This window comes from Nelusetta ayraudi, unplaced genomic scaffold, assembly GCF_046127955.1.
Source record: "Nelusetta ayraudi isolate G7.1 ecotype Tasmania unplaced genomic scaffold, CSIRO-AGI_Nayr_v1 ptg000173l, whole genome shotgun sequence".
Taxonomy (NCBI): Eukaryota; Metazoa; Chordata; class Actinopteri; order Tetraodontiformes; family Monacanthidae; genus Nelusetta; species Nelusetta ayraudi.
In genome coordinates, this window is record NW_027466222.1 from 6402 (window position 1) to 34137 (window position 27736).

At 46.6% G+C, this 27736-nt stretch overlaps 2 protein-coding genes across 3 annotated transcripts; one reads left to right on the forward strand and one right to left on the reverse strand.

Moving 5' to 3' along the window:
- Window positions 1-265: 265 nt before the first annotated feature.
- Window positions 266-18032, reverse strand: man2a2 (mannosidase, alpha, class 2A, member 2). Of its 2 annotated transcripts, none has more exons than XM_076014818.1 (23): window positions 17877-18032; window positions 15823-16498; window positions 14853-15110; window positions 14611-14755; window positions 13607-13778; window positions 13259-13386; window positions 12880-13053; window positions 12296-12482; window positions 10558-10735; window positions 10004-10206; window positions 9128-9310; window positions 8847-8961; window positions 8690-8760; window positions 8448-8613; window positions 7306-7542; window positions 6506-6628; window positions 6151-6265; window positions 5810-5943; window positions 5235-5376; window positions 4548-4681; window positions 1970-2164; window positions 1635-1745; window positions 266-927 (listed from the first exon to the last, which is right to left on the reverse strand). In XM_076014818.1, the coding sequence occupies exons 2-23, from the start codon at window positions 15952-15954 to the stop codon at window positions 775-777; spliced, it is 3456 nt and encodes a 1151-aa protein (XP_075870933.1). In that variant the 5' UTR covers window positions 15955-16498; window positions 17877-18032; the 3' UTR covers window positions 266-774. The 2 variants fall into 2 exon arrangements, with proteins under 2 accessions (XP_075870933.1, XP_075870932.1); XM_076014817.1 differs by having other exon boundaries at window positions 1635-1748.
- Window positions 18033-20359: 2327 nt separating this feature from the next.
- Window positions 20360-27719, forward strand: unc45a (unc-45 myosin chaperone A). The gene is made up of 19 exons (XM_076014819.1): window positions 20360-20605; window positions 20752-20944; window positions 21516-21691; window positions 21774-21863; window positions 21966-22133; window positions 22630-22798; window positions 22935-23105; window positions 23560-23731; window positions 23833-24133; window positions 24233-24327; window positions 24809-24950; window positions 25104-25244; window positions 25333-25460; window positions 25536-25602; window positions 25693-25806; window positions 25887-26002; window positions 26221-26338; window positions 26411-26566; window positions 26654-27719. Exons 1-19 carry the CDS (start codon window positions 20582-20584, stop codon window positions 26942-26944), a joined length of 2832 nt encoding a protein of 943 aa, XP_075870934.1. The 5' UTR covers window positions 20360-20581; the 3' UTR covers window positions 26945-27719.
- Window positions 27720-27736: the final 17 nt, after the last annotated feature.

The following is a 27736-nucleotide window of genomic DNA, read 5'->3' on the forward strand; positions in this document are numbered from 1 at the left end:
CGGCCACATTTACCAGATTCTCTTCAGCAAACAGGAAGTGTGGAGGGGAAGTGAATGAGTATCTACAGGTGCACAGAGGGAGTCAACGCGGTGAAACAGGAAGGTGGGGGACAAATGGAGAGAGACCCCCCCCCCCACTTTCTCTCCGGACGCATTCAAGTCTGTCGTGAATTGAAATCTATTAAAAAAAAAAAAAAAAAAAAAAAATCACTCCAGGCGCAGCTGCATCCAGGCAAACAAACAAACGAACAAACGAACAAAGGAACGTGATGCGAGTCGTCGTCACTGCCCGTACGAGAAAAGTGAGAAAACCCATTTATAAAGCTTTGTGTGGATTGCACTCCCATGGCGCCTCCCTCGTCGAGGATATTTACATTCAGTAGTTCCTGTCCACAGTGGAGCAAAGGTTCCCAAAAAAAAAAACAAAGTTTGCGAGTTCTTACATAGCAGAGAGGAATTTCTTCTTCCCTCTTTTTTCTACTACTGAGACAAGCGGGCACCTGGCGGCCTGCTGAACAGTCTGCTGCCGCTTCACGCAGCTCCAGTCTGCCCCCTGCTGTGCACTCAGTCCCGCTACAACGCTCTCCTCACCCCTCTGAGCTCTGCTGGGAGTCTCTCACTCTCTCACTCCCGTCTATCAGTGGCCCGGGCCTGTGTGTGGCTGTTGGTCCAAGAAATCCAGTGGAGTTTAGTTTTTTTTTTTTTTTTTTCCCCGTCGCTGTCGTCAAAATGATCCTAACTCTCATTATTGCGTCTTTGAGTGGCGACGGCCGCTTAGCGCAGCTTGAGCTTGAAGGCGCTGAGCTCCATGGGCTCCAGGCTGACGGCCGAGTCGTTGGCCAGCGGAGCGCTGGAGTGCATGAGGGTGAGCGAGACGGGCTGCAGCAGCTGCACCTCCAGGTTCCTGAACAGCCCCGACACGCTCAGCTGCAGCGGGAGGACACAGAGACGGAAGGTCAGGACAGTTTGTCGCACAATAAAAGCCACCTTTCTAAAAAAAAAATTGCAGGCGTTTCCATCGAATGGAAAGCATAGAGAATATAGCGTAGAAACGCATCTACAGAGAGAAAAGAGAGATAAAAAAAAAAAGAAAAAAGTCAGGTCGCATTTAAGACGCGTCGGCTTAAAAACAGCCGGAAGAAAAATCTCAAGGTTGGAGGGAGCGCTTGCTTGTTAAAATGTTTTTATAGAAGCGCACGGAAGTGAGGCCGTGGCACCGACGTGTTGTTCACCTGGACGGAGGCCGTAACACTGAGGGCCGCTGTCGAGCTCGGAGGCCCCGCGGCCCGTTAAATGGCTGAATTACGGCTGCGTTAACGTTTTAAGAGCACTTTAAAAGTGTAGATCTCAAGTAATGACGAGTCATATTCACGCCACTAAATCCTAGAAGTTTAACTGCGTGACTGAGTTCCAATGTGTGTGTGTGTGCGTGCGTGCGTGCGTGCGTGCGTCTAATTCTTCACTTTATGACTGAACAAACCGTCTGATTGACGGCGATAAGCCACGAGGACGTTTTCAGGGTGGTTTAAAAATGTGTGTGTGTGTGTGTGTGTGTGTGTGTGTGTGTGTGTGTGTGTGTGAGTGAGTGAGTGTGTGAGTGAGTGAGTGAGTGTGTGTGTGTGTCTGTGTGTTACCTGGCCCTGCGTGGTGGTGCAGTTGAAGCCCAGGTTCTGAGTCTCTACGCTGCAGTCCAGCGCCAGTCGGTGAAGGATCATCGCCGTGTACGGAGACGGGGAGTTGGGGTCCTGCTGCAAACACACGCACACACACACAATTATGAAGGTAAAATATACGAAAAACCAATAGAAACATTTATCTTGATGCCTTCAGCTCGGGACTGGGCACACTCTTTGACGGGTGGGGCCACAAGGGGTTCTAAAATGTGACAGAGGGGCCGGAGCAGCAGCAGCAGCTGGATGGAGCATTTTTGGTGAGCCACCAAAAAATAGTGTGTGTGTGTGTGTGTTACCTGGCCCTGGATGCTGCGCAGGTTGACCAGGCGGAAGTCGCAGGGCAGGACGGCCTTGAGGGGGGCGAAGGTCTGCAGCAGCGGGACGCCGCGTCTCTTGGGCAGCACGGGCAGCGCCAGCACCTCGTGGTTCAGGAAGGCGCCGGTCATGTGACTGACCACCGACGGGAAGCTGTTGGCAGCGCCATCGGCCACCTTTTGGGGGGGGGGGCAGAGGGAGATTTCAGTCACGGTTAACGCAAGGTACAGCGCAGGTACGAAGAGAGTCAGCGCAGTCCTGAGTCTCTAGGAGGAGATCTCAGCTCCTCCTCCTTTGAGGAGATCTCGGCTCCTCCTCCTTTGAGGAGATCTCGGCTCTTCCTCCTTTGAGGAGATCTCGGCTCTTCCTCCTTTGAGGAGATCTCGGCTCTTCCTCTGAGATCTCTGCTCTTCCTCCTTTGAGGAGATCTCGGCTCTTCCTCCTTTGAGGAGATCTCGGCTCTTCCTCCTTTGAGAGGATCTCAGCTCTTCCTCCTTTGAGAGGATCTCAGCTCTTCCTCTGAGATCTCTGCTCTTCCTTTGAGAAGATCTCATCTTTTCGCTTTGCTTGCTTTAATTAAAGCCTCAACCAATGAAGCAGAAGAGAACGTCCTCGTCTTTGAAAATCTTTCAGTGTTAAACTTTCATTCAGAAATGTTTCAGTTTAATTTCTGCTCTTTTCATCTTTTTTCATTTTACAATGGGCCTGTATTGTACTGCAATACAATAGAGCTGCGGGGGGGAAGGAGGGTCTCCTCAACATTCTTTTCAATGTCTAATGAAAGGTTTTCTCCCATTATGTCTGTTGTCATTTCTGACTTGAATAAAGACTTTATAAAAGAGCTGCTGCTGAACCCTGTTTGAATGTGTTTTACCTTTTTCACCAAAATGATCGAGTCTGGTTATTTTTCTTTATTTTTCTTTTCATTTTTTTTTTCCAAGTCTGATAGAAGTAATCAAGACCACCGTTTTTTCTTCCTACACTGTTTCTGGGTGCTGCTGGTCAACAACACAGTTAACAGTCGTTAATAATTCCCATGTTCTGATTGGAAAATTGCATTTCCTGCGTCCTCTGACTTCATACCATTAGTGCAAGTTTAGATCTTTAACCTAATTTCACTTTGTTTCCTCTTCCTTCTTTCCTTCCTTTTCATTTCCTGTCCTCTGCCGTCTCCTGCCCTCCCTCTATCCCTCCCTCCATCTTTTTCCTTCATTATATTTCACAACTCTATCGTTCCAGTCTTGCAGCTTCTGTCAATATCGCGGGAGTGTAATTTCCAGCAGAATTAAACTTCTTCGGGGAACCGATTTCATCCTTCAGCTCCTTGAAGTCTATCAGTTTAATTTTACCTTGTGTCAACGTTCACTTTTCAACTTTCACTTTGGAGCCGTTTCATTTCATCGATGCTCCTGTGTTTCAAGGAAAAGGCTTTGAACATTTTTGAACTCCGCGTTTCGCAGCCCGACTGCTACTTCACAGGCACAACTACTCACAGGGAGCATTTCTACACGTAGGCCCAACGAGGTGCTAATCACCGCGTATTCACTATGTACTACGTACAGGTTTTTCCGGAAAGACAAAATACTGCGATGGATTTTCTTTTGAATGGCCGCCACTTCAGAGCATCAAGCAGTTTGCTTGATGCGCTTTGACAACTCGGTGGCGAGCGCCATCAATGGCTCCCACAGGGCCGGATGATTAAGCTGCAGCCGACGCCTTTCCTCTCCGCCGGCGTGTCTTCATCCAGCGGATAAATGACGTCGTTTGTTACTTTCATGGCCGCTGTCGTGAAGACGGACCGACTTGGCATCAGCTACGGGGCGGGGTGGGGGTCGGGGGGTGGTTCTGGGGGGGGGGACGACAACTCGGGGAGCACGGGAGCTACGCCGCGGGCTAATGCGGGTTAACAAGCGTCTATACGCTAGATCACACGGTTGCCGCGGCAACGTTACCTCTTCAACTCTGCCGCTCAACATTTCGGGGAGGAACGAGTGAAAGGCGGACGAGACTTTGGCAATGATGCCATCGCGCTGAAGGTGATGAAGTGAGAGAGGGGAAAGCAGAGTTAGAGAGCGAGAGGAGGACAGATGGCCTGGAAGTTGTTGCAGGAAAAACAAACCGACGTGAGAAATAGGGATGCACCCGTAGCCATATCAGTATCGGGTATCGGTACCGACTGAGGACTCCACTGGTAAAATACGTGCCGATACCACGGCACAGATACTACTGTGTGTGTACGCTACCAGTCAGAAGTTTGGACAGGCCTTCTCATGCAATGGTTTGTCTTTACTCCTTTCTACATAGTAGATGCATATTGAAGACATTAAATATATGAGCAATATAAATATGAAATTATGTTGCAAAGAAAACATTGTTAAATAACTCTAAATGTTTTATATGAAGGGTGGCTATTTTGAGGAAATTATAATATTATGTCACTTTTTTGTTTACTACATAATACCAAATATGTTTCATTCATTCATTGTTTTGATCGCTAGAGTTAGAATCTGTGTAAACAGACATTAAACTGCCGCCTCACCACTCCTCCGCCTCCCTCACCTTATTGCCGGTCAGCCGGCGCTCCAGCAGCAGGCGGAAGCGGTTGCTGGTCTTCTTGTTGTCCTTCAGGCCCTGGCCCAGGCCGCGGTTGTCGTCCTGCATCAGCCGGCGGTCCATGATCACCTCCAGCTGGCCTGAAGAGGGGGCAGTGCGTCAGTCGATGGCGCCATTAACCGCCTCGACCTCCAACGAACGTCTCCGTCGCTCGCGTTCGTCGTGATAAAAGGATTAGCGCAGCGCATTCGGGTGAGAGCCTGAGCGGTTTTCGATCCCGACGGAGAGACTGAAATCGACAACCTGGATCTTGAAAAAATATATAAAATGCATATAACTGTCACCGCATTAAAGGTCCAGTGTGTGAAATTTGGCTTGATTTATGATTTTCGTATTGGTAAAAGCTTAACATACCGTCCATAAATACATGAATAAAAGTGCGTATTCGCAGTAGAATTTGGTTTTCCATTGCCTTAGAATGCTTCTCATATACATGTAAGAATATAGATGGAGCAATGAGGCTGAGGCTCTTGCTCCTTGTTAGCTGCCATCTGCACCACCATTTCTTTAAGGAAGCCCAGCTGACAGTGGCCTGAATAGCAAAGGCTCTGTCAGACGGGCTTCCTTAAATACCAGCCTTCCTTAATAATTTTACACGCCGGACCTTTAAATAGGCGGTAATGGAATACAGACCACTGTCCAGGCTGCTGACGCCCAGAGACTGAGCCGTGTGCAGGGTGAGCCGGTGCTGGCTGTCCTGGATGTAGGCCTGGCTGGGCATGGGGTAGAAGTTGGCCTGCAGGGGGAGCTTGAGGTGGCGGCGACGGGGCTGGATCTGCACAATGTGACCAAGCAGACAATTGTGATAGGTCAGATTTTACAAACAAAAAAAAAACAACAACTAAAAGGGGGGGGGGGAGAGTCTTGCCGGCATTGTGAACATTAATTAAATATATGATGCAACCTCCAGGTTAATTAGAACTGCACATCTTCAATATTGCACTGAAGTTTTTTTTTTTTTTTTCTTTAAATGAGCGAGATATAAAGTGCTGCACTCACAATTCTTACTTTCACATTATAGCAAGACCATTTAATCACCCATTACTAATTGTAATTTGCTTCTTTTTGCGGGAGCTGCTTTTTAACAGTGAGTCACTGCGTCAGTAAAGGAGGAAACATTATTTCTATTTCTAGTTCTTGTTTCTCTCCCTCATCGCTTCGCTTTGTAATTTTCACCGGGAGCATGGAGTTGGTGCTGTGGGACCCACCTGGAAGCCGTTGAGATCCGAGTAGAACACGTCTCCACTCTGGATGTCGGTGACCAGTCGCATTGCCAGCTCCTTATTGGTCTGATCTCTGATATCCACCAAGGTGGTTACATCTACAGAGAAGCCATCCACCCCTGAAAATATAGATATGGAAAAAAAAAAAACAGTCAAGAAGGAGAGCGAGGCCGCAAGTTAAATAATGAATGGTTGTTCCGTCCCACATATTAGCCCCTGCAGTACTGTGGCCCTGCGGTGATCCCAACTAAATAAAACAAGCTTTGGGGGGGGGGAAAAACAAAACAAAGATTTTGTGGGAATCAAGTGCAGCGCAGTTCGTTTACCGGGCACGTTGTGGATACGGATGGTCTGCTGGAAATGCTGATAATGCGCCACCACCTCAGAGAAAAGAGGCCCCTCTGTCACTCGCACCACGGGGGGCTCCTTCTGATAATACGGCTGCAAGGAAGAGGAAAGAAGCGGCGTCAGAGAGGAAAACACAGTCAGAGAGGCGCTGACAGAGGAGGCCGCCGAGCGCCAAACATCAACACCGTCTTTGTTAAAATGAAGACGGAAGATGAAACGGCGGCACCCAGAGCGTCGCCTTGCCGTGCACTGAAGCCGCGCGCGAGGGACAAACCATCAGAGCCGAATGAGAGGCGGCTAAATGACTGAGGCGCGACGAGCGGAGGAGCAGACCTTGGCTTTCCCGTCAGGCAGGAAGAGGTACGCGCCGCTCTTGTCTTTGGACACCCGCGTGCCGTAGACCATGAACTGTATCTGAACCTTCACCTCCTCGGGGTCGTCTTTACGCTTGATACTCTGGAGGGAGAGAAAAAAAAACATCAAAGCAAGTAAGACTGAAGACGGAGCAGCAAGGAGGAATATGAAAAGACGCTTGAATCTCATGAAAAGACGCTTGAACCGCAGCGACACGCGATGTTCAGGCAGCGAACAGCAACTGTATCGTCCCTTTAGAGTTGAGCTTTTAAGAATAGCACGGTTGGCTTGAAGGTCCACAGTGTAATATGTGGAGATTTAGAAGAGGAAACCGCAACATCAAGTGACCGAGCCAGCATTCTCCATCCCCCTCCTGAACTCGCCAGTGAGCTACGGTGGCCTGCGCGCCCAAACCTGGATACCTTGTCCACCTTCTTCTTCGTTGGTTTATTTAAAGACACAAGCAGTCACCAGGAAACGTGCAGTCAGGCAGCTGGATTGTCCACACCAGGCTTCCTTAGAAATATGGTGCAATTGCAGCTCACTGGGAGCAAGAGCCTCTCTTTATATTCTTACATACACTGAAGAACCATTATAAGGGTAGGAAAACCAAATGACTTTTATTGTACTGTGATTATTCACTTTCATTAATGTATCTATGGGCAGGATATTAAGCCTTTATCTATATAAAAATCATAACTCAAGCAAAATTTTACACCCTGGACCTTTAAGTGATTTTAAGTGAGACATATGAAAAGTGAAGGTGTGAGAGGGCATACCTCCAGTAGACCAGTGCTTCCAGAGAAGCCCAGAGTCAGAGACTGACTGCTGATGTAAAAGGTCTGAGGGTCGGACAGCTGCGAGCGCACCGGGAGGGGGTCCCCAGCCCGGGCCGTGTTGCTGCTGCCCGGCAGCCTGAGCAGGGTGTCGGAGCGCAGGGTCAGCGGGGAGTCGGCCGACTGGTAGAGGTGGTAGACGGCCAGACCCAGCGCGGGCAGTCGCACCATGAACGTTGCCTGAGTGAAGGATGAGGAAGAGGATGGATCATGAAGAAACTGTGCATGTATAAAACTTTTTGATTTCGAAATGTTTTTACATCCACAAAAAAAAAAATTCTAGTTTGCAGACAACCTGCTCTTTGATGGAGATGAGATAGCAGACTTTTCAAAATAACTTTTTTTTGTCAACCTGCAGGTCCAATTTAAAAAATTCATGCAACATCACGGAAGGTTTTTGTTCTCGTTACGAGACAAACTGTTCTGAGCTTTCAAGTCAAGTGCGTGGAACAAAAGGACACGCTTGTAGCCAAGGCCTTCTCATTACAAATTCTTTTTCATCAAGGCCTTCGTAAAATTCATTATACATCATCTCATGACACACTTTTCCATCGGGGAGGTAACTTACAAATTTGGTTATGAAACACACAGACCCTTCAGGTGCCCAACATCATACAGTTACACTCTCTACCAGCTACAGTACCGAAGCACCGGTTCAGTTGTTCACTTTGTGTGTTTCCTTCAAACTTTTTGATCTGCACTAACAAGAAATTAGAAATACAGGCTGTCCCAAAATAATTGACATCATTTCGGAGGCCAATAAATTTGGCAATTCTTGTTGAAATAACCTCAAATTTTCACAGAATGTATAGAAACTGACAAAAGTCAGCTGTCTGAGTGGATGATGTGTGCTCGGCCAGCAGCTTCCAGCGATGGAGGAGGAGCTGCTCCAGTGGAACTTTCTAACTTCTTACATCTCTCGACTTGTGTCGCATCACTTCAGGCTATTTATTCGACTTCATCGGCTCCCTGTCGGGGCCAAAAAAGGCTCTGTGCATCTGAAGTTGCTTGAAGCTGCCGTTGACTTTGTACCAGGGACTCAGAGGCCCCCCGTCAACAGCAGCTCCCTCACTGGCCTCACTCACCTCAAACACCTCGGCGCTCATCTGGCTGGCGGAGCTCCACTGACCGCTCAGCTGCACGGGGAGAGTCTGTCCCGTCTCGGTGAGCACGCGCACCTTGACCGTGTTGACCAACACGGTGACGGCGCACAGGCGCTCCTGCTCTACAGGGTTGAACACGACCACGTACCTGCCAGACATAAAATATGCTGTAAGTGAGAAGAAGTGCAGGACGAGGGGGCGATGCGAGGCCGCGCTGACGATACCTCGGTCCGGCCGGGTCCAGCTCTATCAAAGTGCGCTGAGGCAGAGATTCTTGTGTGGCTCGCCTGTCGTCCTGCACAAAAGAGCAACACAAAGGTTGTCCACCTGCCTGAGAACACTAGCAGGAGGTAAAACAGAGCCGGCGCGACTCCTCCTTACCGTCTCCAGGAACGGCTCCGTTTGGTAAAAGCGATAGAACTCTTTGTTTTTCATCACCAGGAAATGAGCGGCGTTGATGATTACTCTCTTCAGGCCGATTAGTGCGCGCAGCAATCTGGAGGCAGGAGGAAGAGGAAGAGGAGGAGGAGGAAGAATCAATGCCTGACACCGTCTTGATTTTTGTCCCGCGTGCTGAACGGGCAAGCATGAAGTGTCAGCAGGCCATTTCCTGCTGATTGCTCCCAGAGGACCAACGCCTCACTGAACCCTCGGCTTCTCACTTGTTGCCGTAGTCGGTGACCACGTTCTCTTTAGCGGTGCCGGTGATGGCGTCGTGATGCTGGAAGAGGGCGACGGAGCGCCTGGCGTCCACCAACAGGGCGTAGTCGGACACCGGGTAGCGGCCCTCCATGCCGGCGTGGCGAGCGTTGCCGACGGCCAGGCTGTAGAGGATCTCCGCCCCCCTGATGGAAGAAGGTCGGGCTGCCGTCAAAACCAGCTCAAAAGATCGACTTCACACAGCGCAGGTCAGCTCTGGTCACATTACTGGTTACAGGCTGGAGAGGATTTTCATTTTGTCTCAACTTTTCATTTTTTAGTTTTTGCGATCGAGGACTACTTCTAAAAGTTGCACATTGCATAAAATTCCCTTTTGCTGTACTGTACGAGTCCGAACAATCTGCAGACCCTGGACTCCTTACAAATGGGAAGTCCGTATTTATCCTTATTTTGCTCCACTTGTCAGAAAGTGTGGTAACCCCCAGACACCACCCCTTTGTGATGTCACAAATGGCACCGACACCTCTCCCAGGTTGGTGACAGCACACCGAGCCAGGTGCGACTTTCTACATGACGAAAATAAATTAACGGCTGAGAATGAGCCTCACGTGCAGCCACTGAACCTTATTATGCCACCATTTCAATAGGTTCACCCGGAGAATTCTACTAACATTGAACTTCCTCCTCCTTTTTTAAATGATAGATTAGTGATGTTTTTTATTATTCCTGTATTTATGTTTGTCACCTATAAAAATCTACTTCAGCAAAACACACATAAAGGAAACTAGGATGACGATTAGCCACTTAGGGTTTCGGGGGGAGAAAAATTCAAAAAACACAAATGTGATAATTATGAGATGAAACCTTCCGTCCCCTACCTGAGGTGGGACTCGATCACGCGGTCCAAACTCTTGTAAAAGGGTCGGGATGTGAAGTATCCGGTCCAGTAGTGGTCTTCACGGTCCGCGTAGGCAAAGAAATCCCCGCTGAGGACCGGGTAGTCTGCCGGCCGGGATCCCTGGGCCACTCCGTTCGCCTTGTACACGGCGTTAAAGTAATCTGAGAGAGTGCCAAACTGAGCCTGGAGCGGCAGCGAGACAGATGACAGGGAGAAAAAAAAAAAAGCCCACAAACCTCAGTCAAAGTGAGGGAGAGACGGTGAGACAACCTTCTCCGTATTATGCGTTCGCCTTTCATCTTACACGGCACATTCCGAAGCGTGAGCCGGGAGATGCGACAGATTCTCTGGTCTGTCGGCATGTTAAGATGCCGCAGCGTGATTCATTACCACAACAAAGGTTTTTTTGACGCAGAGGTAGTTGGGACACAGTGTTCCAGGAAAAGACGAGGCAAGACGGGAGGAGAAATAAAAAAAAAAAAGAAAAGAACCAGCCGTGACAGTTCAGTTTTTTTTTTTTTGTTTTTTTCTTACTTTAACGTGCATCTCTGGGTGCGAATTCATGTAGTCAAACAGCTTCTGATAGTTGCCGTACTGCTGATCCCACTCCAAAGCCTTGTCATAGCGGAAGTCGTCTCCCAGGGGGACCAGAAGCACCTTGCTGCGGTACAGTTTGGACTTTTTGCGGTACTGATCCAAGAGCAGCGTTGCTCTGCAGGAGGGACAGGGAGAGAGAGAAAAAGAGAGAGAGAGAGAGAAAAGGAAACAGGAAGGAGGTGTGAGAGCAGAATGCGACTGAGGGGGCACATTTCTTGGCAGCAGAACTGTGCTGCTTTGCATGCGACACTTCAGTGGGAAATCAGTGTGACCTTGGAGAAGGAGGAGGATCAAATTAGCCCAGGGGATGTTTTTCCATTAGCCAGGAAACGGTGTCCTCTGCAAAGTTCTATTGCTCCTATCGCAGCGGCATAATGTCAATGTAAATGTAAGGCAATCTGCAGCCCTCTGCTCATCCACTCCCTCCCTGCCTTCATCACTGGCGCAGGTTCAACTTCAGCTTTTGGTTGTTGTTTTTTTTTTTGTTTTAATCAGAGGATACAAGTGGCTGTGAATCCTAAACATGTGGCTTGTCTGCCCCCCCCGATAGCCAGAGTCGCTGAGCAGCAACACAAAGCCGGTGTTCGGCTCGACAAAGGATCAAGACGGGATTACGGGAATGTTTGCCGCATGTGACCGATCGAGGCCAAGCCAGGCGCGCTGGCGCAGGGCCGGCAATTTCTGGACAAATGAGGAGTAAACCAAATTGTTTCCACGGGCACAAAGACTCAGGCACGTCACTCAAGTTAAATGGCAGCAGATGCCAGGTGGAGAATGTGCAATCTGGCAGAGGAAATGATAAGGTGGTGTGAATGGTGGCAGTAAAAGGCTGATGACCAGAGTAGGCAGGTCTCTAATATTCTGCACCGAGCAGCTGTCACAGTGTGGGGTTTTTTTTTTTTTTTTTAGACTTACTGCAGCAACGTCAATAGTAATCAAATGAGAAATAAAAATATATATATATGTATTGTGTTTTTTTTACAAGGCTCAAGAACAAGAAATACAAAACTTTGGTGCTTCAGTCGACGGCTTTGACAGGAAAGACTTCTGCTGATGGAAGATGGGGGAAGGAAGGACTGAATTTGAGTTGTCGTGTTGCATTTTCTCATTTCATCTTGAAGATGAACTGGCGCGTGCAATCTTTTTTTTGTCATTGTTTGATTTGATTGACCGATTGATTTCTGTTTTGGGTGGACAATGTGACGTGACAATGTGCAAAACGTTGTTAAAGGACGGTGCTGGATGGATGAGCTGCCGTGTTATTAGACCTCTGGACATGTCTATCTCCAAAACATCCAACACAGACTGTGCATCCAGGGGGATGGTGCGTGTTGGATGTTTTAGAGTTCAAGGCTGAGACTGAGATGGTTTGGACCTGTCCAGAGGAGGGACAGTACATTTATCAGTGGAAGGACGCTGAGGAACGCTTGGAACTGGCAGGCAGGGAGGAGGAGGAAGAGCAGAGGAGAGGTTCATGGATGAAGTGAAAGAGGTCATGAAGTTACTCGTTGTGAGAGAAGAGGATGCAGAGGAGAGGGCTGGATGGAGGCAGATGATTGGCTGTGGCCTGCCAGCCGAAAGAATAAGACCTTTATTGGACCAGGTTTGGTCCGGGTCATTCGGAAGGCACCTGTGGCAGCATCTTGATGAGCAGGTCTACCCCAGCATGCCTCACCTCTCAGCCACGTTGGCCTCCACCACAGCTTTGGGCGGCAACTTCCACGGGCAGTTTATCCGTCCGCCCGGCAACCTCTTGAAATCAAACTGGCAGCAGATCTTGGGGTCGGGCCCGCAGGTGTGAGGCACGTCGTAGCTGTAGAACGGCATCATGTGACAAAAGATGTCCGTGCTCGATCCGCCGTCTGTCGAGGCAGAAACACACAGAAAGAGATGTGGTTGGGTTTTTTTTTTGACGCAGCGACTTCAGCTGTAGCCGAGATCTTCAAGGACGTTCACGATCGCAGTCACGAGTGATCGTAGACATGTTGCCATTTCAAGTTTACACCCGCACTCACCCACAGGGGATGAAGGAGGCGAATAATTACAGCCTTTTATTGTGAGGCAAAGCCTCGAGGGACCTTTCACAAATTGATGGTATCTACCGGTGTAATATCAGAGGGCGTTTCCGTTCACAACAAATGGGCAGTAAATCTTCAGCAGATGTCTTTTACGAGGCTGATGATGAGCCGTATGAGGTCACGACGCGCCTGCTGCTTTCCTACGCTGACCGGAAGAACGAGGCAGCTCAGCTCCACTCACCCCAGGCCTGCCTCCACATGAACTCCAGGCTGCGTGTGGCAGCAAAGTGTTTCTTGACGGAGTAGTGGACCCTCTGGATGAGCATGCTGGTCAGATTGGCCCTCTTGAGCAGGTACGGCATGGTGGCGCTGTGACCGAAGGGGTCTACCGCCCAGCCGCTGCGAGGAGTCACACCTGGAACAGCCAGAAAACACTTCAGCTTGAAATGAATTAGAGAGAGAGAGAGAGAGAGAGAGAGAGAGAGAGAGAGAGAGAGAACTATACGCTCAAACATATCACTTGCTGACTAAAAGCAAAAATTGCAAAAAGACAGTAAGAATTCCATCAACACGTGAATACAAAGCTTTGATGAGGAAGTCATTTCTGATTGGTCGTGTACCCAGGTTTTTCTCCAGCCACTGATGCCCCTCGATGAGCTGGTCTATCATGGCAAAATAGTGAACGTTGGCCTCATCCGTCATCACCCAACCACCTGTCACAATCTCCAGTTGCCCTCCGAGGATCAGCCTGCCGAAGAGAGCGGATTAAGAAGACACGGTGAGGATAATCTGGCCCTCGCATTAACCGGATAACAAGCTATTTTTAGAGGATCCGTAATCTAGAGGCAGCAGTTACTAGCTATTTATTTCCATTCTCCAGGTCCCCGGGGGGATTTAAAGACATCTCCACTCTCAGATTAAGATCTCGCCAGGCGAAAACCTGCGGCTTTTGAGGCGTCGTGACTCACTTCCGCACCGCTTCCTGCTTGTGAGTGTCTGCAGTCTCCCACCACTTGGAGAAAAACGAAATCTCCGACCAGATGAACTTCCTGCGCGGATCCTCTGCCAGCTTCACCACCATGTTGTTTAAAATATGCACCGTCTGCTCTTTGAAGTACTTGTCAAAAGTCTTGATCCAGCCTAACGGGAGGAGAAGATACTGAGACAAGCGATTCACAGAACAGTTGGTAAACAAGCTGTCAGCCATAGAGTGGGCCGTCTCTCCAACAATACAACGCTGTGTGTGTCCGCCCCCCCCCTACTCGCTTCATGTGGCTAAAGTGCTACAAACAGCAAAAGACAAAGCAGGTGAGAGACTCCAGTCAGTGGGTAAAAAAAAAAGTGCTGCAAAGGATCAAAAATAAAACTCATCATTTATTCAAGCAGAGCCGTCCCTTTTTTTGAAAGCTATTTAGCCGAGAGGTTTCAGAGAAAGTGACTAAAAAAAGCACTTTTGGTGAGTAAAAGTGTAGAAAACTGCAGCCTCCAAAATATCTTGTCAAAAATCGAGCTGACATTTTAGACAGTTTCACATCATCCTGCTGTTTAATCATTAGCAATTAAAGTGAGATGTCAATAGTCTAAAGCCTGTGAGCAAGAGTCTTCTGCCCATTAAGCAGCCGCACGACGTTTTGCATAAAACAAAAATTGTTAAGAAAATTGCAGCAGTGAAAGACAGGCGAGTGGACAGTCTGAGAGCAGTAATGTCAAGGAAGAAAGTCAAAAGGTGGCGTGTGGATGAGCAGCTTTTAATGGCATTCCAGGCTAAAACATAAAAGATCGGCTGCATTTAGACAATAGATTCTCTTTTGCCAAAACAGTAATTGCACTGTGGGAGGCTGAGCTGTCAATCAAGCGAGCGTTGGGCTGATATTCCCCCAAAACTGTGTCTGAATACAGGCAGTCAAAAGCTGGTCAGCCACAGATGCTGCTTGGATGAACATCAGTCGGATTTTCAATGCCAGCAGCTCACCTGGATCATTGTGGGAGTGGGGGACGACAAACACTTGCAGTGCTTCCTGGTCCCACTCGTCAGGCTCGTACGTTATGTCAAAGCCCTGTTTCCACACGCCGCCGTCTGGGTTGTCAAACTTCAGGAGCGAGTACACGTCCAGCATCTGCAACAATGACGGAAAGCACGGAGGGAAAAAAAGCACAGTCAACGCAACAGCGACGGCATTCAAAAGGATGAATGCGTTTGTGCATCAAGCTCACCTGCACATCGGCTCGGCCGTGGCTGCCTGCAGCAAACTGGCAATCTTGGGACTTGACGGCGAGGAAAGTGGGGCGCCCGTCGAAGGGAAGCACCCAGGAACCGTTGGCACTTCTGAACGGCAGCTGGCCGCTGGGGGACACAGCTCCTGTGTCTGTCAGCTCCATCACAGAGTCCTTTATGTGGCTGATGATCTGGTGATTTTCCTCCAGGAGTTGCTCCAACTGCTCTATTCGGTTTTGCAGCACTGAGATTTGGCTCTGAACGGAACAATGAAACAAATAAATCGCTGGGTTTCTTCAGGTCACAGAACATCTGCTGGCCAAACCCACATTCTTCTCCCCGGCTACAGTTATCAAACTGAAAAATCTACACATCTCATCCGAGTGTGAAATAGACTTCTGAGATGAATCGGGGTTCTGCCGTCTGTTGCAGGATTTAAAAATCTGACTGATGTCAGAACTGGCGACTGGGCATCAAAGACATCTCCAGATCCAGACTGAGTTTGTGTGAACAACAGAAATAACAAGTTCTAATAATAACTAGTGGTGGACTGAAATTAGTTTGTTTTTTAGTAGCAGATGGTGATAATTATAGAGCAGGTGGTTTATAAGTACAAACCAATTTAACACTGGAATATTTTTGCATCATTTTGTCTTGCATTTTAGAAAACATCTATTTAAAAATATTAAAAAGAGACAAAATATCTCAACTTCAATTAATATTGCCTCCCTAAATGTAGACACAAAAGCTGTAAAAGGCCATTGCCTCCATTGTCCTGTGTAAATGAACTTTCATTTTAGATAAGATTTAAACATAAACAGTAAAAATAAGCAGCAACGTATCTTTAAAATGTTTAACCCTGCAGGCTCTGACCAACATCAGCTATGCCACAATTCAACAATCTGCTCATTAATCGGTCAGTCGCTGGTTTTGAAACTACCGTGTTGAGCTACGATGATCTGCTCTTACCCGTGGAAAGTTTCCGCTGTTTTGTCGCCTCGCAGGGTCGTGCTGGACTCGATCCAACATCAGATAGAGGGAGAATACAGCCACGCAGAAGATGGCCCCCCCGCACACCGTCACCTGTTTCCTCAGCTTCATCCTCTCAGAGAGCGTGACTTTCAAAGTGACCTTAGTGTCTTTATTTTTATTTTTTCTATATTTTCGTCCCCCGCAGAAAAAAAGGACCTTGAATCCAGCCCTTTGCAGCAAAGAAAGGACGATGGGACGTAGCCGTCTACAGGAGCGCTAATGGTTTAGTTCCACTCCTGTTGTGCCCCCATCCTCCACTCACCATACTGGAGACCACAGTGAGGGGAGCGGTGGAGGCGGGAGTGGCGTCGAGCGGGACTAAATCAGCAATCGCTGGCAAGCAGTCGGAAAGCTTCGGCCAAACCACAACCGCTGGTGGGGTCCCTCAAAGTGGCCCTTGTGTTCAACCATCCAAACTGATAAAACCGCAGGAAACGGTGGAAAAAAAGTGCCACAGAAAAGGGCCTCTAACAGGGACTCCTGTGTCCCTGCGGCATGATGCGCCTCTCTGCGGGCCTGCTCCTCTGCTCCGGTCCTCGCGCCCACAGATCAGCATAATCCTGCGGCACAGCCCTTCGCTCGCTTGGCCTCCGATGTGACAACAGCTTGCACACTGCGAGAGCACAGGAAAAGAAGAGAGGGTGAGAGAGAGAGAAAGACCAAGTTGGCCCCTGGTCGTAACTTCTGGAGCTGGACCTCGGCAAAGCCTGAAGCAGCGCCAGGAATGAAAATGAGACAAATGTCATTCTTTTCTCAGTGGCAGCCTGGGCTGGACGTGCTCGCTCACCAAGCCGGAGTCACGTGACAGGGTCTTTGTCAGCTGTCAGTAGAGGAACTCATTAACTGAGCTTGCAAGAAAAACTGAATATTCAGACCCGCAGAAAAGAGCAAACAGCACAGTAGAGAGAGACTCTTTATCTGTCAACTTAAGACAACAGGTGGGGGCGGGGATCATGGCGAGCGCGGTGCTGTGTTTTCTCGCAGCTCTGCGTTCCCCCTCGGTGTGTAAATCCAACTCAACTATAATCCGCTCACTGCTCAGGCCAGGACTGCCTTAGTGCTACTACACAGTGTTTGTATAACAAACCTGCCAGTGACAGGAGCACTGCCTCGCAGTCAGCAGGCAGTCCGTCTCCGGCAGATAGAGAATATATTTGACAAGGCGCGAGAGGCTGAGGCGGTGATGAAGCCTGACAAGGACTCGAGCCCTGCTTTCTGTGTGTGAAAACCCACACAAATGTCTCACAAAGACTCGCATTGGGACCAATGGGTTCCAGGGAGAAGAAAAAGAAGAAAGAAAATCACTTTGTATGATACCAGGTGTTTTACACAAACAAGAATATGTCATGGAGCGTTTACCTGAGGTCACGCAGTGGACTGGCCGCTCTGTAAATCATTAACTTTGGCCGACAGTGGAGGGAGCAGACATTGCGTTGCTCCAAACTTTATGCCGTTTGTGTACCTACACATGGGTGACGACGTCACAGCTGTGAAATGATGCAGCAGCATGACAAACTGACGTTTAGGGCAGCCCGCCACATCATTTAGGACAATGCCTAATTTGTTTAGAACTAGAGGTGGCGGATGGACGAGCTAGCGATATGCTATTTTTTATAATACTATTGTTATCATCATCATCATCATCACTATTATTATTAATATTATTATTTGTGTTACCACATCAAATAGACTGACCGCCGTGCTAGCGTCAGGAAGACGACAGCGTTCTTCTAAAGGTGAATGTGTTGTCCGACACGTCCAGGAGCAGTCGGGCGTCTTTGGCTGCGCCTTAGCGGAACCATCCTGCGCTTTATGGGGACATTATCAGGCGCTAGCGACTATCAGCTGGATGACATTAAGACAATACGGGGCTGATATTTCTTGGCTAACAACTGACTTTGCGCCTAAACATCGACTTTACACCACCCGGCGACCTTGAAAGTCAGAGTCTCGGTGAGCAAAATGTAGGGGGAAAGAAATCTGTATTTTACCTTCCCTGTGAAGCGGTGAGTGATCCGGAAGAGCGTTCCGTCCAGCCGTCGGAGTGCTTTTGCTCCGGGGAACAGAGAACCAAGTGAGCACGCTAGCTTAACATCCTGCTCGCTCGAGCTGCATGCAGCAAAGGCTTCTGGGAAGAGAGAGAAGAGCTTCGCATCGGCCGACGATTGGCCAACAGCGTGAGCGTATTTTGAAGTAAATGCACCAGCAACCTCTCAGACGTGTGTGTGCGGACAAAAGCGGTGTAGAAAAGTGGGGACATTCTAAAATTCTTAACATAAAATGTTTAACGGAGCTTAATGACCGAGAAAAAAAAAACCAAAACGATCAAACATCACCAATATTCACCTGGACATCTTTAGACATGCCCACTTTCACCTCCCCAAAATCCAAAACGATAACTCTCGTTTTATGGATAGTGTTCACGTTCAGCCTTTTTACTCTCCATAGGCGACCATTAGAGGGAAAAGGCTTAATTTAGCTTCATGTCTGGACAGCATCCTCAAAATAGGGTTTATCGTTTTGGGGTTTTTTGGGGAGGTGAAAATGGGCAGTGACCAGAGATGTCCACACCCAAATGTTTTCGGTCATTTCAGCTTCGTTAAGCATTTGAACTTTAGCGTTCTGGAATGTCCAGAAAAAAGTGGTCGTCTGCGGGAAAAACTTGAAGTATCCACCTACCAATTTGACTTAAACGTAACAGAAGAAAGAAAGAAAAGAAATAACGTCAAAACGCTGACACAGTGAGCACACCGCCTCACGGACAATCTCAGTAAATGATGTCACAACTGTTCTGGTGCAATTCTGGACGTCAAGGACAGAAGGACAAAAATGTCTTCTTCTTCCTTTCTTTTTTTTTTTTTTTTTTTTTTTTAATAATTAAGAAATAACTTCACAAGTCACATTGAAAACTTAATACTACTGGTCTTTAAAACGACACGGTAAAGACTTTACATATTGCATGTGGATGGCTTTTTGTGGGAAACTGTGATGCAAATCAAATAATTGCAATCATTCATTGCAATTATACATCATCATGAAATCATTCATAAACACCTGAGGGCATATACTAGCATGTTTAAGTTTTGGTAAAGGTCGGTCAATTTCACAGCTTCACATGTGCACACTGAATAATGGAGCAGTGTCAGATACAAGGCCAAATAGTGATTATTCAAAGTAATGTGCTGCACATGACCTTAAACTATAAATTGTCTCCTGGATCATCCTCAATTTTAAAAGTGAGCCTCAGACTCCAGGGTCTGTTCATGAAAGATAAACATGTCTGACACCCAATGCATTTTCATGTTGGGTTTCATAAGAGTGCTGTTACTGAAGGTTTTTTTTTTTGTTTTTTTCATAGATCATCCATGAATTCTGTGTTCATGGATAGAAGAGCTTAGCTGACATTTCAGTAATGAATGAACAGATTGCACGGGACATGGCAGGAGCAGATGGTATCGTTTCAGTTGAACTCCGGTCATGTGACACTGTTAACCTTTCGTGGAATTTGCAGAAGCATCCAAATTGGTGACTTCTGGTCCTCAAAACAATAGTTATGGTCGTCTGCCAGAGAGTGCAGCGAGAGTTGCCTGTTTTGCAAGCTCTTACACAACAGTGTTCCAATGAGCAACAAATGTTTATTCAGCTGGATTTAACTACACAACGGTGCTCCTCTTTTTCAGTGGTGTTGCACAGATCTGCTTGATACACGGCCTGTAAGCAAACCCAGCCCCTTAGGAAATGTACTCAAGAGTATCGATGTGTTGTAGAATTTTCTCAAGTCACAGAGCAGCTGTGGTAATATGAGCGGGTGTATCTTCATGCAAAGCACAAAAGGAATCAAGTCGTCTCCACAGTGACAGAGGAGGGAAACAATGGGTTGTGCTGGCTTCTCTGGAAACTGAGAATTCCCAGGAAGGACATTCAGGGAGGACTCTTGTATCTGTGGATTCGGCCGGTGAATCTGCTGCTGCCGAATAAAGAAGACTCTTTGTTCACGTATAATATTTATTCTGAAATATTTGGATTCATGACGTGTACAGATAAGTGGATGACTGCTTTTAAACTCGGTTACTGGTTATACATAACCATTGGGGTTTCATTTGTTTTTAATTAGCTTTTTAATGGAGAGAGGAAGGACGGAAGGAAGGAAGGATGCAGATTGTTGCATCAACAGCGGCCGAGAATGTGGACCTGCTCGGTATCAAAGCTTACATGAGAAAAATGTGAGATAAGAAAACAGGGATTAACGTTAACATTGGGTTATGATGTGCATTTTTCCCATTAACAGAAATGTTAAAACTCTAAATTTGTATCTCCACAAATAAAATATCCTTCGACATTAGTGTATAAAAATGCATTTGCAGTTCCTTAGGACTCTCCCCTTTTCTCTTCCTTCGCAGTCAGACAGACTCTGAGTGTGTGGTGCCTGGAGAAGCCAAAGACTGAACATGTAACCAAATAAAGCAGACGTGGGGAGAGCCAAGCGTTTGCGCCTCTCTTCCTTTTATGGTGAAAGAGATGGTGGAAGAGGCGTGGCTATTCCCCTGACGTCATCAACGTGCTCCGGACACCCGGAAGCGTCGAAAGATGTTACACGTTTGACTGAAGTTAGCGGTGTTTGTGACCAAGTAAGAGTGTGAATTAACTGTGCATTATCGATATATTACTACGCCGTGTTGCTTATTGCGTCTTGAAGATGAGCGGGAGCGACAAAGAAAAGGTAAGAGAAGTCCCGGCGCCTGCAACTCCGCAGCACCAACAACGATCAGGATAGGTTTTCACAGGTTTTCATCGCCGGGTAACTTCACCTAAGCCGTGGTGTCTTGTGACTTGTCTACCTTTATTTAAAATTTTTTTGTGTGTTAGGACCCCACGGCACTGCGAGAGGAGGGAAACGCCCTATTCAAGGCAGGAGACATGCAGGGTGCTGTCTGCTGTTACACCAAAGCCTTGAAGCTGAGCGACAAACCAGCCGACAGCGCTGTGCTGTACCGTAACCGCTCTGCCTGCTACCTGAAACTGGAGGAGTTCAGCAAGGCGGAGACTGATGCCACCAAGGGTAGGATATGAATCCGTCTGCAAGGGTCACGACGTATACAGTGCATAATGCATTTAAGCTGGGGGATACTATTCCACTAGAATAAGGGAGAGCCTCACACAAGGAGGGGAATTGCAAACCACATCAGTTACATAACATGTCATGACACCTCACTGTTTTATCCATCAGTGTAGATTACATTTTTTTCATAAACATGACGCACTGCCTTTCAGCATGTAATTTTATTTTGAGTGGTTAATGCATTTGTGTACGCAGACATGCTTAATAACTTGCTACTCATGTAGGTTGTAATAGAAACCATTTAGTAGAGCATGTAGCACATGTACATTCAAACGTTTAATATGTAAATATCTTGCTTTTTATCTCGGTTTTTTCTGTACATACTTACAAATATTTTATTTTTGTCTATATCTTAAGTTAATATAATTCTTGACCTCTTGCACTGTAGCCAATTTCTTTTTTGTTGTTGCTGTAATTATGCAAATTTCCCCATCGTGGGATCAATAAAAGTCTTCTTCTTCTTCTTCTTCTTCTTCTTCTTCTTCTTCTTCTTCTTCTTGCTGCTCTCCAGCCCTGGATAATGACCCAGGCGATGTGAAAGCCAGGTTCAGGAGAGCCCAGGCCTTCCTGAAGCTCGGCCGGCTTGACCAGGCTTTCCTGGACGCCCAGCGGTGCGCCCAACTGGAGCCCAAAAACAAAGCCTTCCAGGATCTGCTCCGTCAGCTAGGTGCACAAATCCAACAGAAGGTGACTGATTAGGTGATTGCTCACTGAGGTGCATGTTTGGTTTGAGACCGTTCTCTGATGACATTTTTTCTCCGCTTCATAGTCAATGCAGATAAATTCCACTGATGCGCGTGTGCAGCAGATGTTCTCCCTCCTCGCGGATTCCTCTGCGAGTGACTCAGATCGACAGAAGGTAACAATGAGTAGGAACGTAATTGCATTGTACTTAAACAGTCTTTTGTTGAATGTCTTTGCACCACAATAATGTGCCATTATTGTAATGCTTGAATTCCAGGCTGCTCAGAACCTGGTGGTGTTGTCTCGCGAAGATGCAGGAGCTGAGCAGATCTTCCGCAACGATGGTGTGAAGCTCATTCAGCAGCTTCTTCAGTCAAAACAGGAGGATATTGTTCTTTCTGCGTTGAGGACCTTGGTGGGGTTGTGCACTGGGCATCAGTCAAGAGTAAGTGGTGATTCTTCCAACTTTTTCTTACTATATCTTAAAAAATATTTAGAGTTTGGTAAAATATATGATTTTCTACCTAAGCCAGCAGGTAGCATGTTCACATTATTTGCCTATCTAAGCAACAACTAAGTGCTGGTCTCCTTCCAAATATATGGAAGGTACAACAAAGCATCACTTTTAGCGAGAAGTGGTTTAGCAGGAGGCTGTAAACAGAGGGCTAAATGTTTTATTTTTCTTGCTTTGGGCAGCGATGGATTTCTTTTGATAATTAATCATGTAAGGCAGTGATCCTACTGGACTTCTGGGATATAAAAAAAACAAAGTTGCAATAAATGTAGTGTTTAGGTACTTTTTAAAGTGTCATTTATTTACGCTTTGCGCTTAAATAATCTGAAACAAAGTTCATCAAACTGTCAAATTCTGCCTGGAGACGTTCATCACTCTACTACTTGTGGGTTCTGTTCGTTGCTAATATTTACTGTTGCGCTTCCAGACAATGGCTATAGTGAATGAACTGGGAATGGAGCATCTGTGTGCAGTCATGGGATCAGGCACATCCACTGTGTCCCTGGCTGCCTGCCACCTGCTGCAAGTGATGTTTGAGGCTCTGACAGAGGGCATGAAAAAAGATATCAGAGGGAAGGATGAAGCCATACTTCCTGGTGAGTTTGGACTCAGATCGTGTTTATCCTCGAATTGGCTGGAGATGAAAGTTGACCTGTCACACTTTTTTTCTGTGTGTTGTCAACTTTGTGTGCAAAGTTACCAACCAAATCTGTCTGTATGACTTTGACGCAGAGCCCTCTAAGGAGCTGCGATCAATGCTGCGGCACCTTGTGGAAATGCTGCCGGCACCAATTGTATCAGGGCCAGGCAGAGACAGCACCATCAACCTTTTGATTAAACAAGTTCCTCGCAAGTCTTTGAAGAATCCTGACAACTCCCTGACATTGTGGTTAACAGACCAAGGTATGTAATACACCAGTGCATTCTGCATGATTGACTGCATCCCTTTGGTTTGCTGGGTAACAACTACGGTCGAATGCCTTTACGATAAGACAGATTTATTTTTTTAAGCGTTAGTATTGTGCTGTGGGTAACAGGCAAGTTTTTTGGTTTTGGTTGAAACTCCCAGTGTGCAACATTTTTGCAGTATTTAGAAAGCTTATGGAATCTTGATCTGACGTTGGATTTAGCTACCATCAAGCAATATATTGCAAACTAACTTGTAGTACTCATACACACTGGCTATTCATTTGTAGTAACTTACAAATAAAGCATACATATAGATTTCTGTTCCAGTTAATTTCAGATGCCTGCAAATGTTACACTGCACTTTTATGTTCCAGACATTTTAGATGTTTTGTCATCATTTCATGTGGCTCGCTGCAGTCGCTCTAATTATCACCTTGTGTTGGTGCAGGATTGAAGAAAATCCTGTCGGTGGCAGGGACGGTCCCTGAGCTCTCCGAGGGGCCGCCTCTCACAGAAAATACCCTCATGAGCTGCTCCGTCTTGCTTGGCAAATTGTATGATGACCTAAAAAGTGATAATGAGAGGGAAAACTTTAACAAGCTGTGTGAGGAATACATACAGTGAGTTTGCCTACAAGTGGACTGTTTTCAAAGTTTTGGTTTTTGGCCGCAAAAGATACGATTACTCTGGTGAACTTTCTAACAGATGTTTGTCTGTGTAGGGAGCACTTTAACCGATCTGGCCTGAACTCCAAGCTGCGAGCAATCCAGGCAGTGTCGGTGCTCCTCCAAGGCCCGACCGACGTGGGGAACAGAACTGTGGAGATGTCAGGGATGATGGATGCAGTGATTTCCTTGTGTGCCTCCGAAGATGTAATTCACCAGCAGGTCGCCGTGGAGGCTCTCATCCACGCAACAAGCAAGGCCAAGAGAGCTTCTTTCATCACGGCCAACGGCGTGGCACTTCTGAAGGACCTCTACAAGAAGAGTGAGAATGACAGGATACGAGTGAGAGCCCTGGTGGTGAGTAATGCAGCAAAAGTAAATGATTCATTTCGAAAAAGTTGGAGGACAGAATGTCTTCAAAAGAGACTATGCTTTTTTGCCATTTATTTTTCACAGGGTCTGTGCAAGCTTGGATCAGCAGGGGGAACAGATTTCAGCATGAAGCAGTTTGCAGAAGGATCCACGCTAAAGCTTGCCAAGCAGTGCAGGAAGTATGTGGGGCTGTGTTAAATATTGATCCTGTGGCGAGATCATGAAAAAAAAATGTGTCATGCGGGACCCCAGTGGCTGCATAATCGAAATAAAGGCCTTGAGTTAATTAAAACTAACTTTACAAATATTTCAAACATTTCAGATTTTTGTCTCTGGACAGTCAAGAAATTCCCCAAATGATAAAAGTCTGTCTATTAGCTAGTTTGCACGCACCACTTTCTTGAAACTGTTCTAAAACTGTTCTCGAACCTTTCCCTCTGTGAGGTCACAAATGGTATTGATAACCTTCCCAGGTTTTTCCCGGACAAACAGGGAACTGAACAGAGTTCTGAATATGATGTTTCCTGGATATTGTGTGGTTCTTTCACTGGAGTCTGGGATGGAAAAATGATCTGAAAATGGCTATAATCTAAAATAGAAAAATAACCAAGGCTGTTATTTGATTTAGTGAATGCAAACCACGGCATTTTCTTCTTTTAGGTGGCTGTGTAATGAGTCTTTGCCTGCCACTTCCCGCCGCTGGTCTGTGGAGGGACTCGCCTACCTTACGTTTGATGCGGATGTAAAGGAAGACCTGGTGCAAGACAAGAACGCTCTGCTGGCCATGTGTGATTTAGCAAAGGTTTGACTGATAGTTTGTAGTTTGTTTGTTTTTTAGAAGCATGCTCTTGTGGTATTCATTTTTTTGTCTCTTAGTTACTTACTTATTTGTGGGAGGACATTGCTGTTAACTGCACGTTCTGTGTTGATTTTTTTTTTTTTTACTTTGCTGCAGTCTGAAGATAAGACGGTGCTCTTTGCTGTTGGCTCCACGTTAGTGAACTGCACCAACAGCTACGATGTGGAGAAGCCAGACCCTCAGATGGTGGAGCTGGCCAAATATGCAAAGCAGCATGTTCCTGAGGATCACCCCAAGGTAACAAGCTTAAAATTTTCACCTACATTACACAAGAGGCTTTTTTTTTTTTAACCAGTTTTGCATGTCTTATCTTTCAATGTAACAGGATGCACCTTCCTATGTGGAGAAGAGACTGAAAAAGCTGCTGGATGCCGGGGCGGTGTCAGCTTTAGTGTGTATGGTCAAACAGGAGAGTCCTGCCCTCACTGAAGCTTGCAGGGAGTGCATTGCAAGGTAGAAAGAGGTTAAAAGGTCACGCAGTCACCGTTTCCTCTGGGGATTTCCTCTCAGTGCCATTTCTCGTCACAGGGTCTTCTTGGCTCTGGTAGATAAACAGGAAGACAGAGGCACAGTGGTGGCACAAGGGGGCGGAAAGGTAGAGCAATCAATGTGCAATACGTTGATTAATATTGTTTTTCCAATCTCTGATATTTGCCTGATCTTTGTTTTCTTCTGTCCCACGCAGGCGTTGATCCCATTGGCCTCTGAAAATACAGACGTCGGTAAAGTCAAAGCGGGACAAGCCCTGGCAAAAATATGCATCACTTCTAACCCAGAGATGGCTTTTCCAGGTGAAAGGGTGAGTTGGCATTTTAATCACAAAAACTGAAAAAAATAAGCACATAAAAACATTTGTCTAATCTCACCTCTTGCTGCTAGATCTATGAGACCGTGCGGCCCCTCATCAATCTTCTCAGTCTGGAATGTAGCCTGCTGCAGAACTTCGAGGCACTCATGGCTCTCACCAACTTGGCTGGCCTTAGTGAAAGACTCAGGTTGGCCACTAGGGGGAACTCTTCTCCAAGAATTCAAGTAGAAAACGCATGACTTTGAACGGTGTAGTTTTTACATGTGTAAGCCTACATTCACTTAGTGTTCTATCATTCCTGCTCCACTCAGGATGCTGGAATGTTTTCCCAGAATTTTCTTTTGTATTTTTTTTTTATTTTTTTTAACCCATCTACATCCCACATTAACGGGTGGTGTTTCACAGGCAAAAGATCATAAAGGAGAAAGCGGTCCCTAAAATAGAAGGCTACATGTTCGAGGAGCACGAACTGGTCCGGGCCTCTGCCACTGAGTGCATGTGTAATTTGGTGCTAAGCACAGAGGTAAGACAAACATAAGATAAAATGCACAAAAGTGTGTTGGAAAGATGGGCTGACGTAACGATGTGTTCTCAGGTTCAGAAGATGTTTCTGGCCACGGGAAACGACCGCCTCAAGCTGGTCGTGCTCTACTCCGGAGAGGAGGACGAGCGGTTGCGTAGAGCTGCTGCAGGAACTCTGGCCATGCTGACGGCTGAGCAGCCGGAGCTCTGCACTCGCATCCCTGAAGCAGTAAGCACACATGCAGATGAGTGATTGTTTTTTGGGTTTTTTTTCTGTGAAACTTACACACCTCACCATTGTCCTTTCCTCTCTCAGACAACCCACTGGCTAGAGATAATGCAGGCGCTGTTGCTCAGTGAAATCTCCGACCTGCGCCATCGTGGAGTTGTCATCGTTCAGAACATGATGCAGGCTGACAAAACTCTGGCCGAGACGCTCATGGAGAGCGAGGTGCTGGAGATCCTGTCTGTCTTGGCGAAAGGAGGAGAGGGTACACCAGAAGTTGTCTCCAGGGTGGCACAGAACTGTTTAGACAAGGCTGTGGAGTACGGAATTATCAAGAACAGGGAAGGAGATGAAAATGACAGGAAAGGAACAGAACCTTGAAAACACTACTGAAGCGTGTGTATGTGCCTTCTGGTGACGTTAAAAGTACATTGAGTACTGGGTGGGACCAGCAGAATGATTTCACTTTAGCAAGGACTTCTTTGTTTGAATGAACACAAGTTGATTGTGAAATGTTAATTTATCTTAAAGATGAAGCATCTTAGATATTCTGGCTTCTAAACGTGAGGGCACAGATGGCGACAAATTAGACATTCCTATTCTTATCCTCCTATTTAATTGAACGCCACAAATTAGTCACAACAGAGTCAACAAGTCTGTTTGGCAGCCAAAACAGAACTAATAATAAGATGAGTTGTGGCTCTGTCTGGAATAAGTAGGATGACTGAGTACACCCACTATCATAGAAACATTTTGAATGCGGCGGGGACCTGCTCCATTTTCAGACACATAGTGCCTAATCAGAGCACAAAAAATAATGGTTCATTTCATTCAGATGTTAAAATATTTTTTCCCCTAAATCTTTTCACTGTATATCATTACCTCAACTGTTAGATATACATAGATACACAATAGAGTTTTTAATGGTTTATTGAACAGAAAACAGCTCAAAGAATTTATCCTTGAACTCTGCTTCTGGTCTTTATTTTTGTGTAATATTCTTTCATTGTTGTTCATTACTATTCCTTTTGCTTTTGCATTACTACTTTGTTTTGTTTGGCATAATCACTGACTACTAGCATTCCACTAAATACCCTGTTTTATAACTATATTTATAATTTTTACTTTGTTTATGAAGATTATGGCAAAAATAAAAATGAAAACTCAAATCTG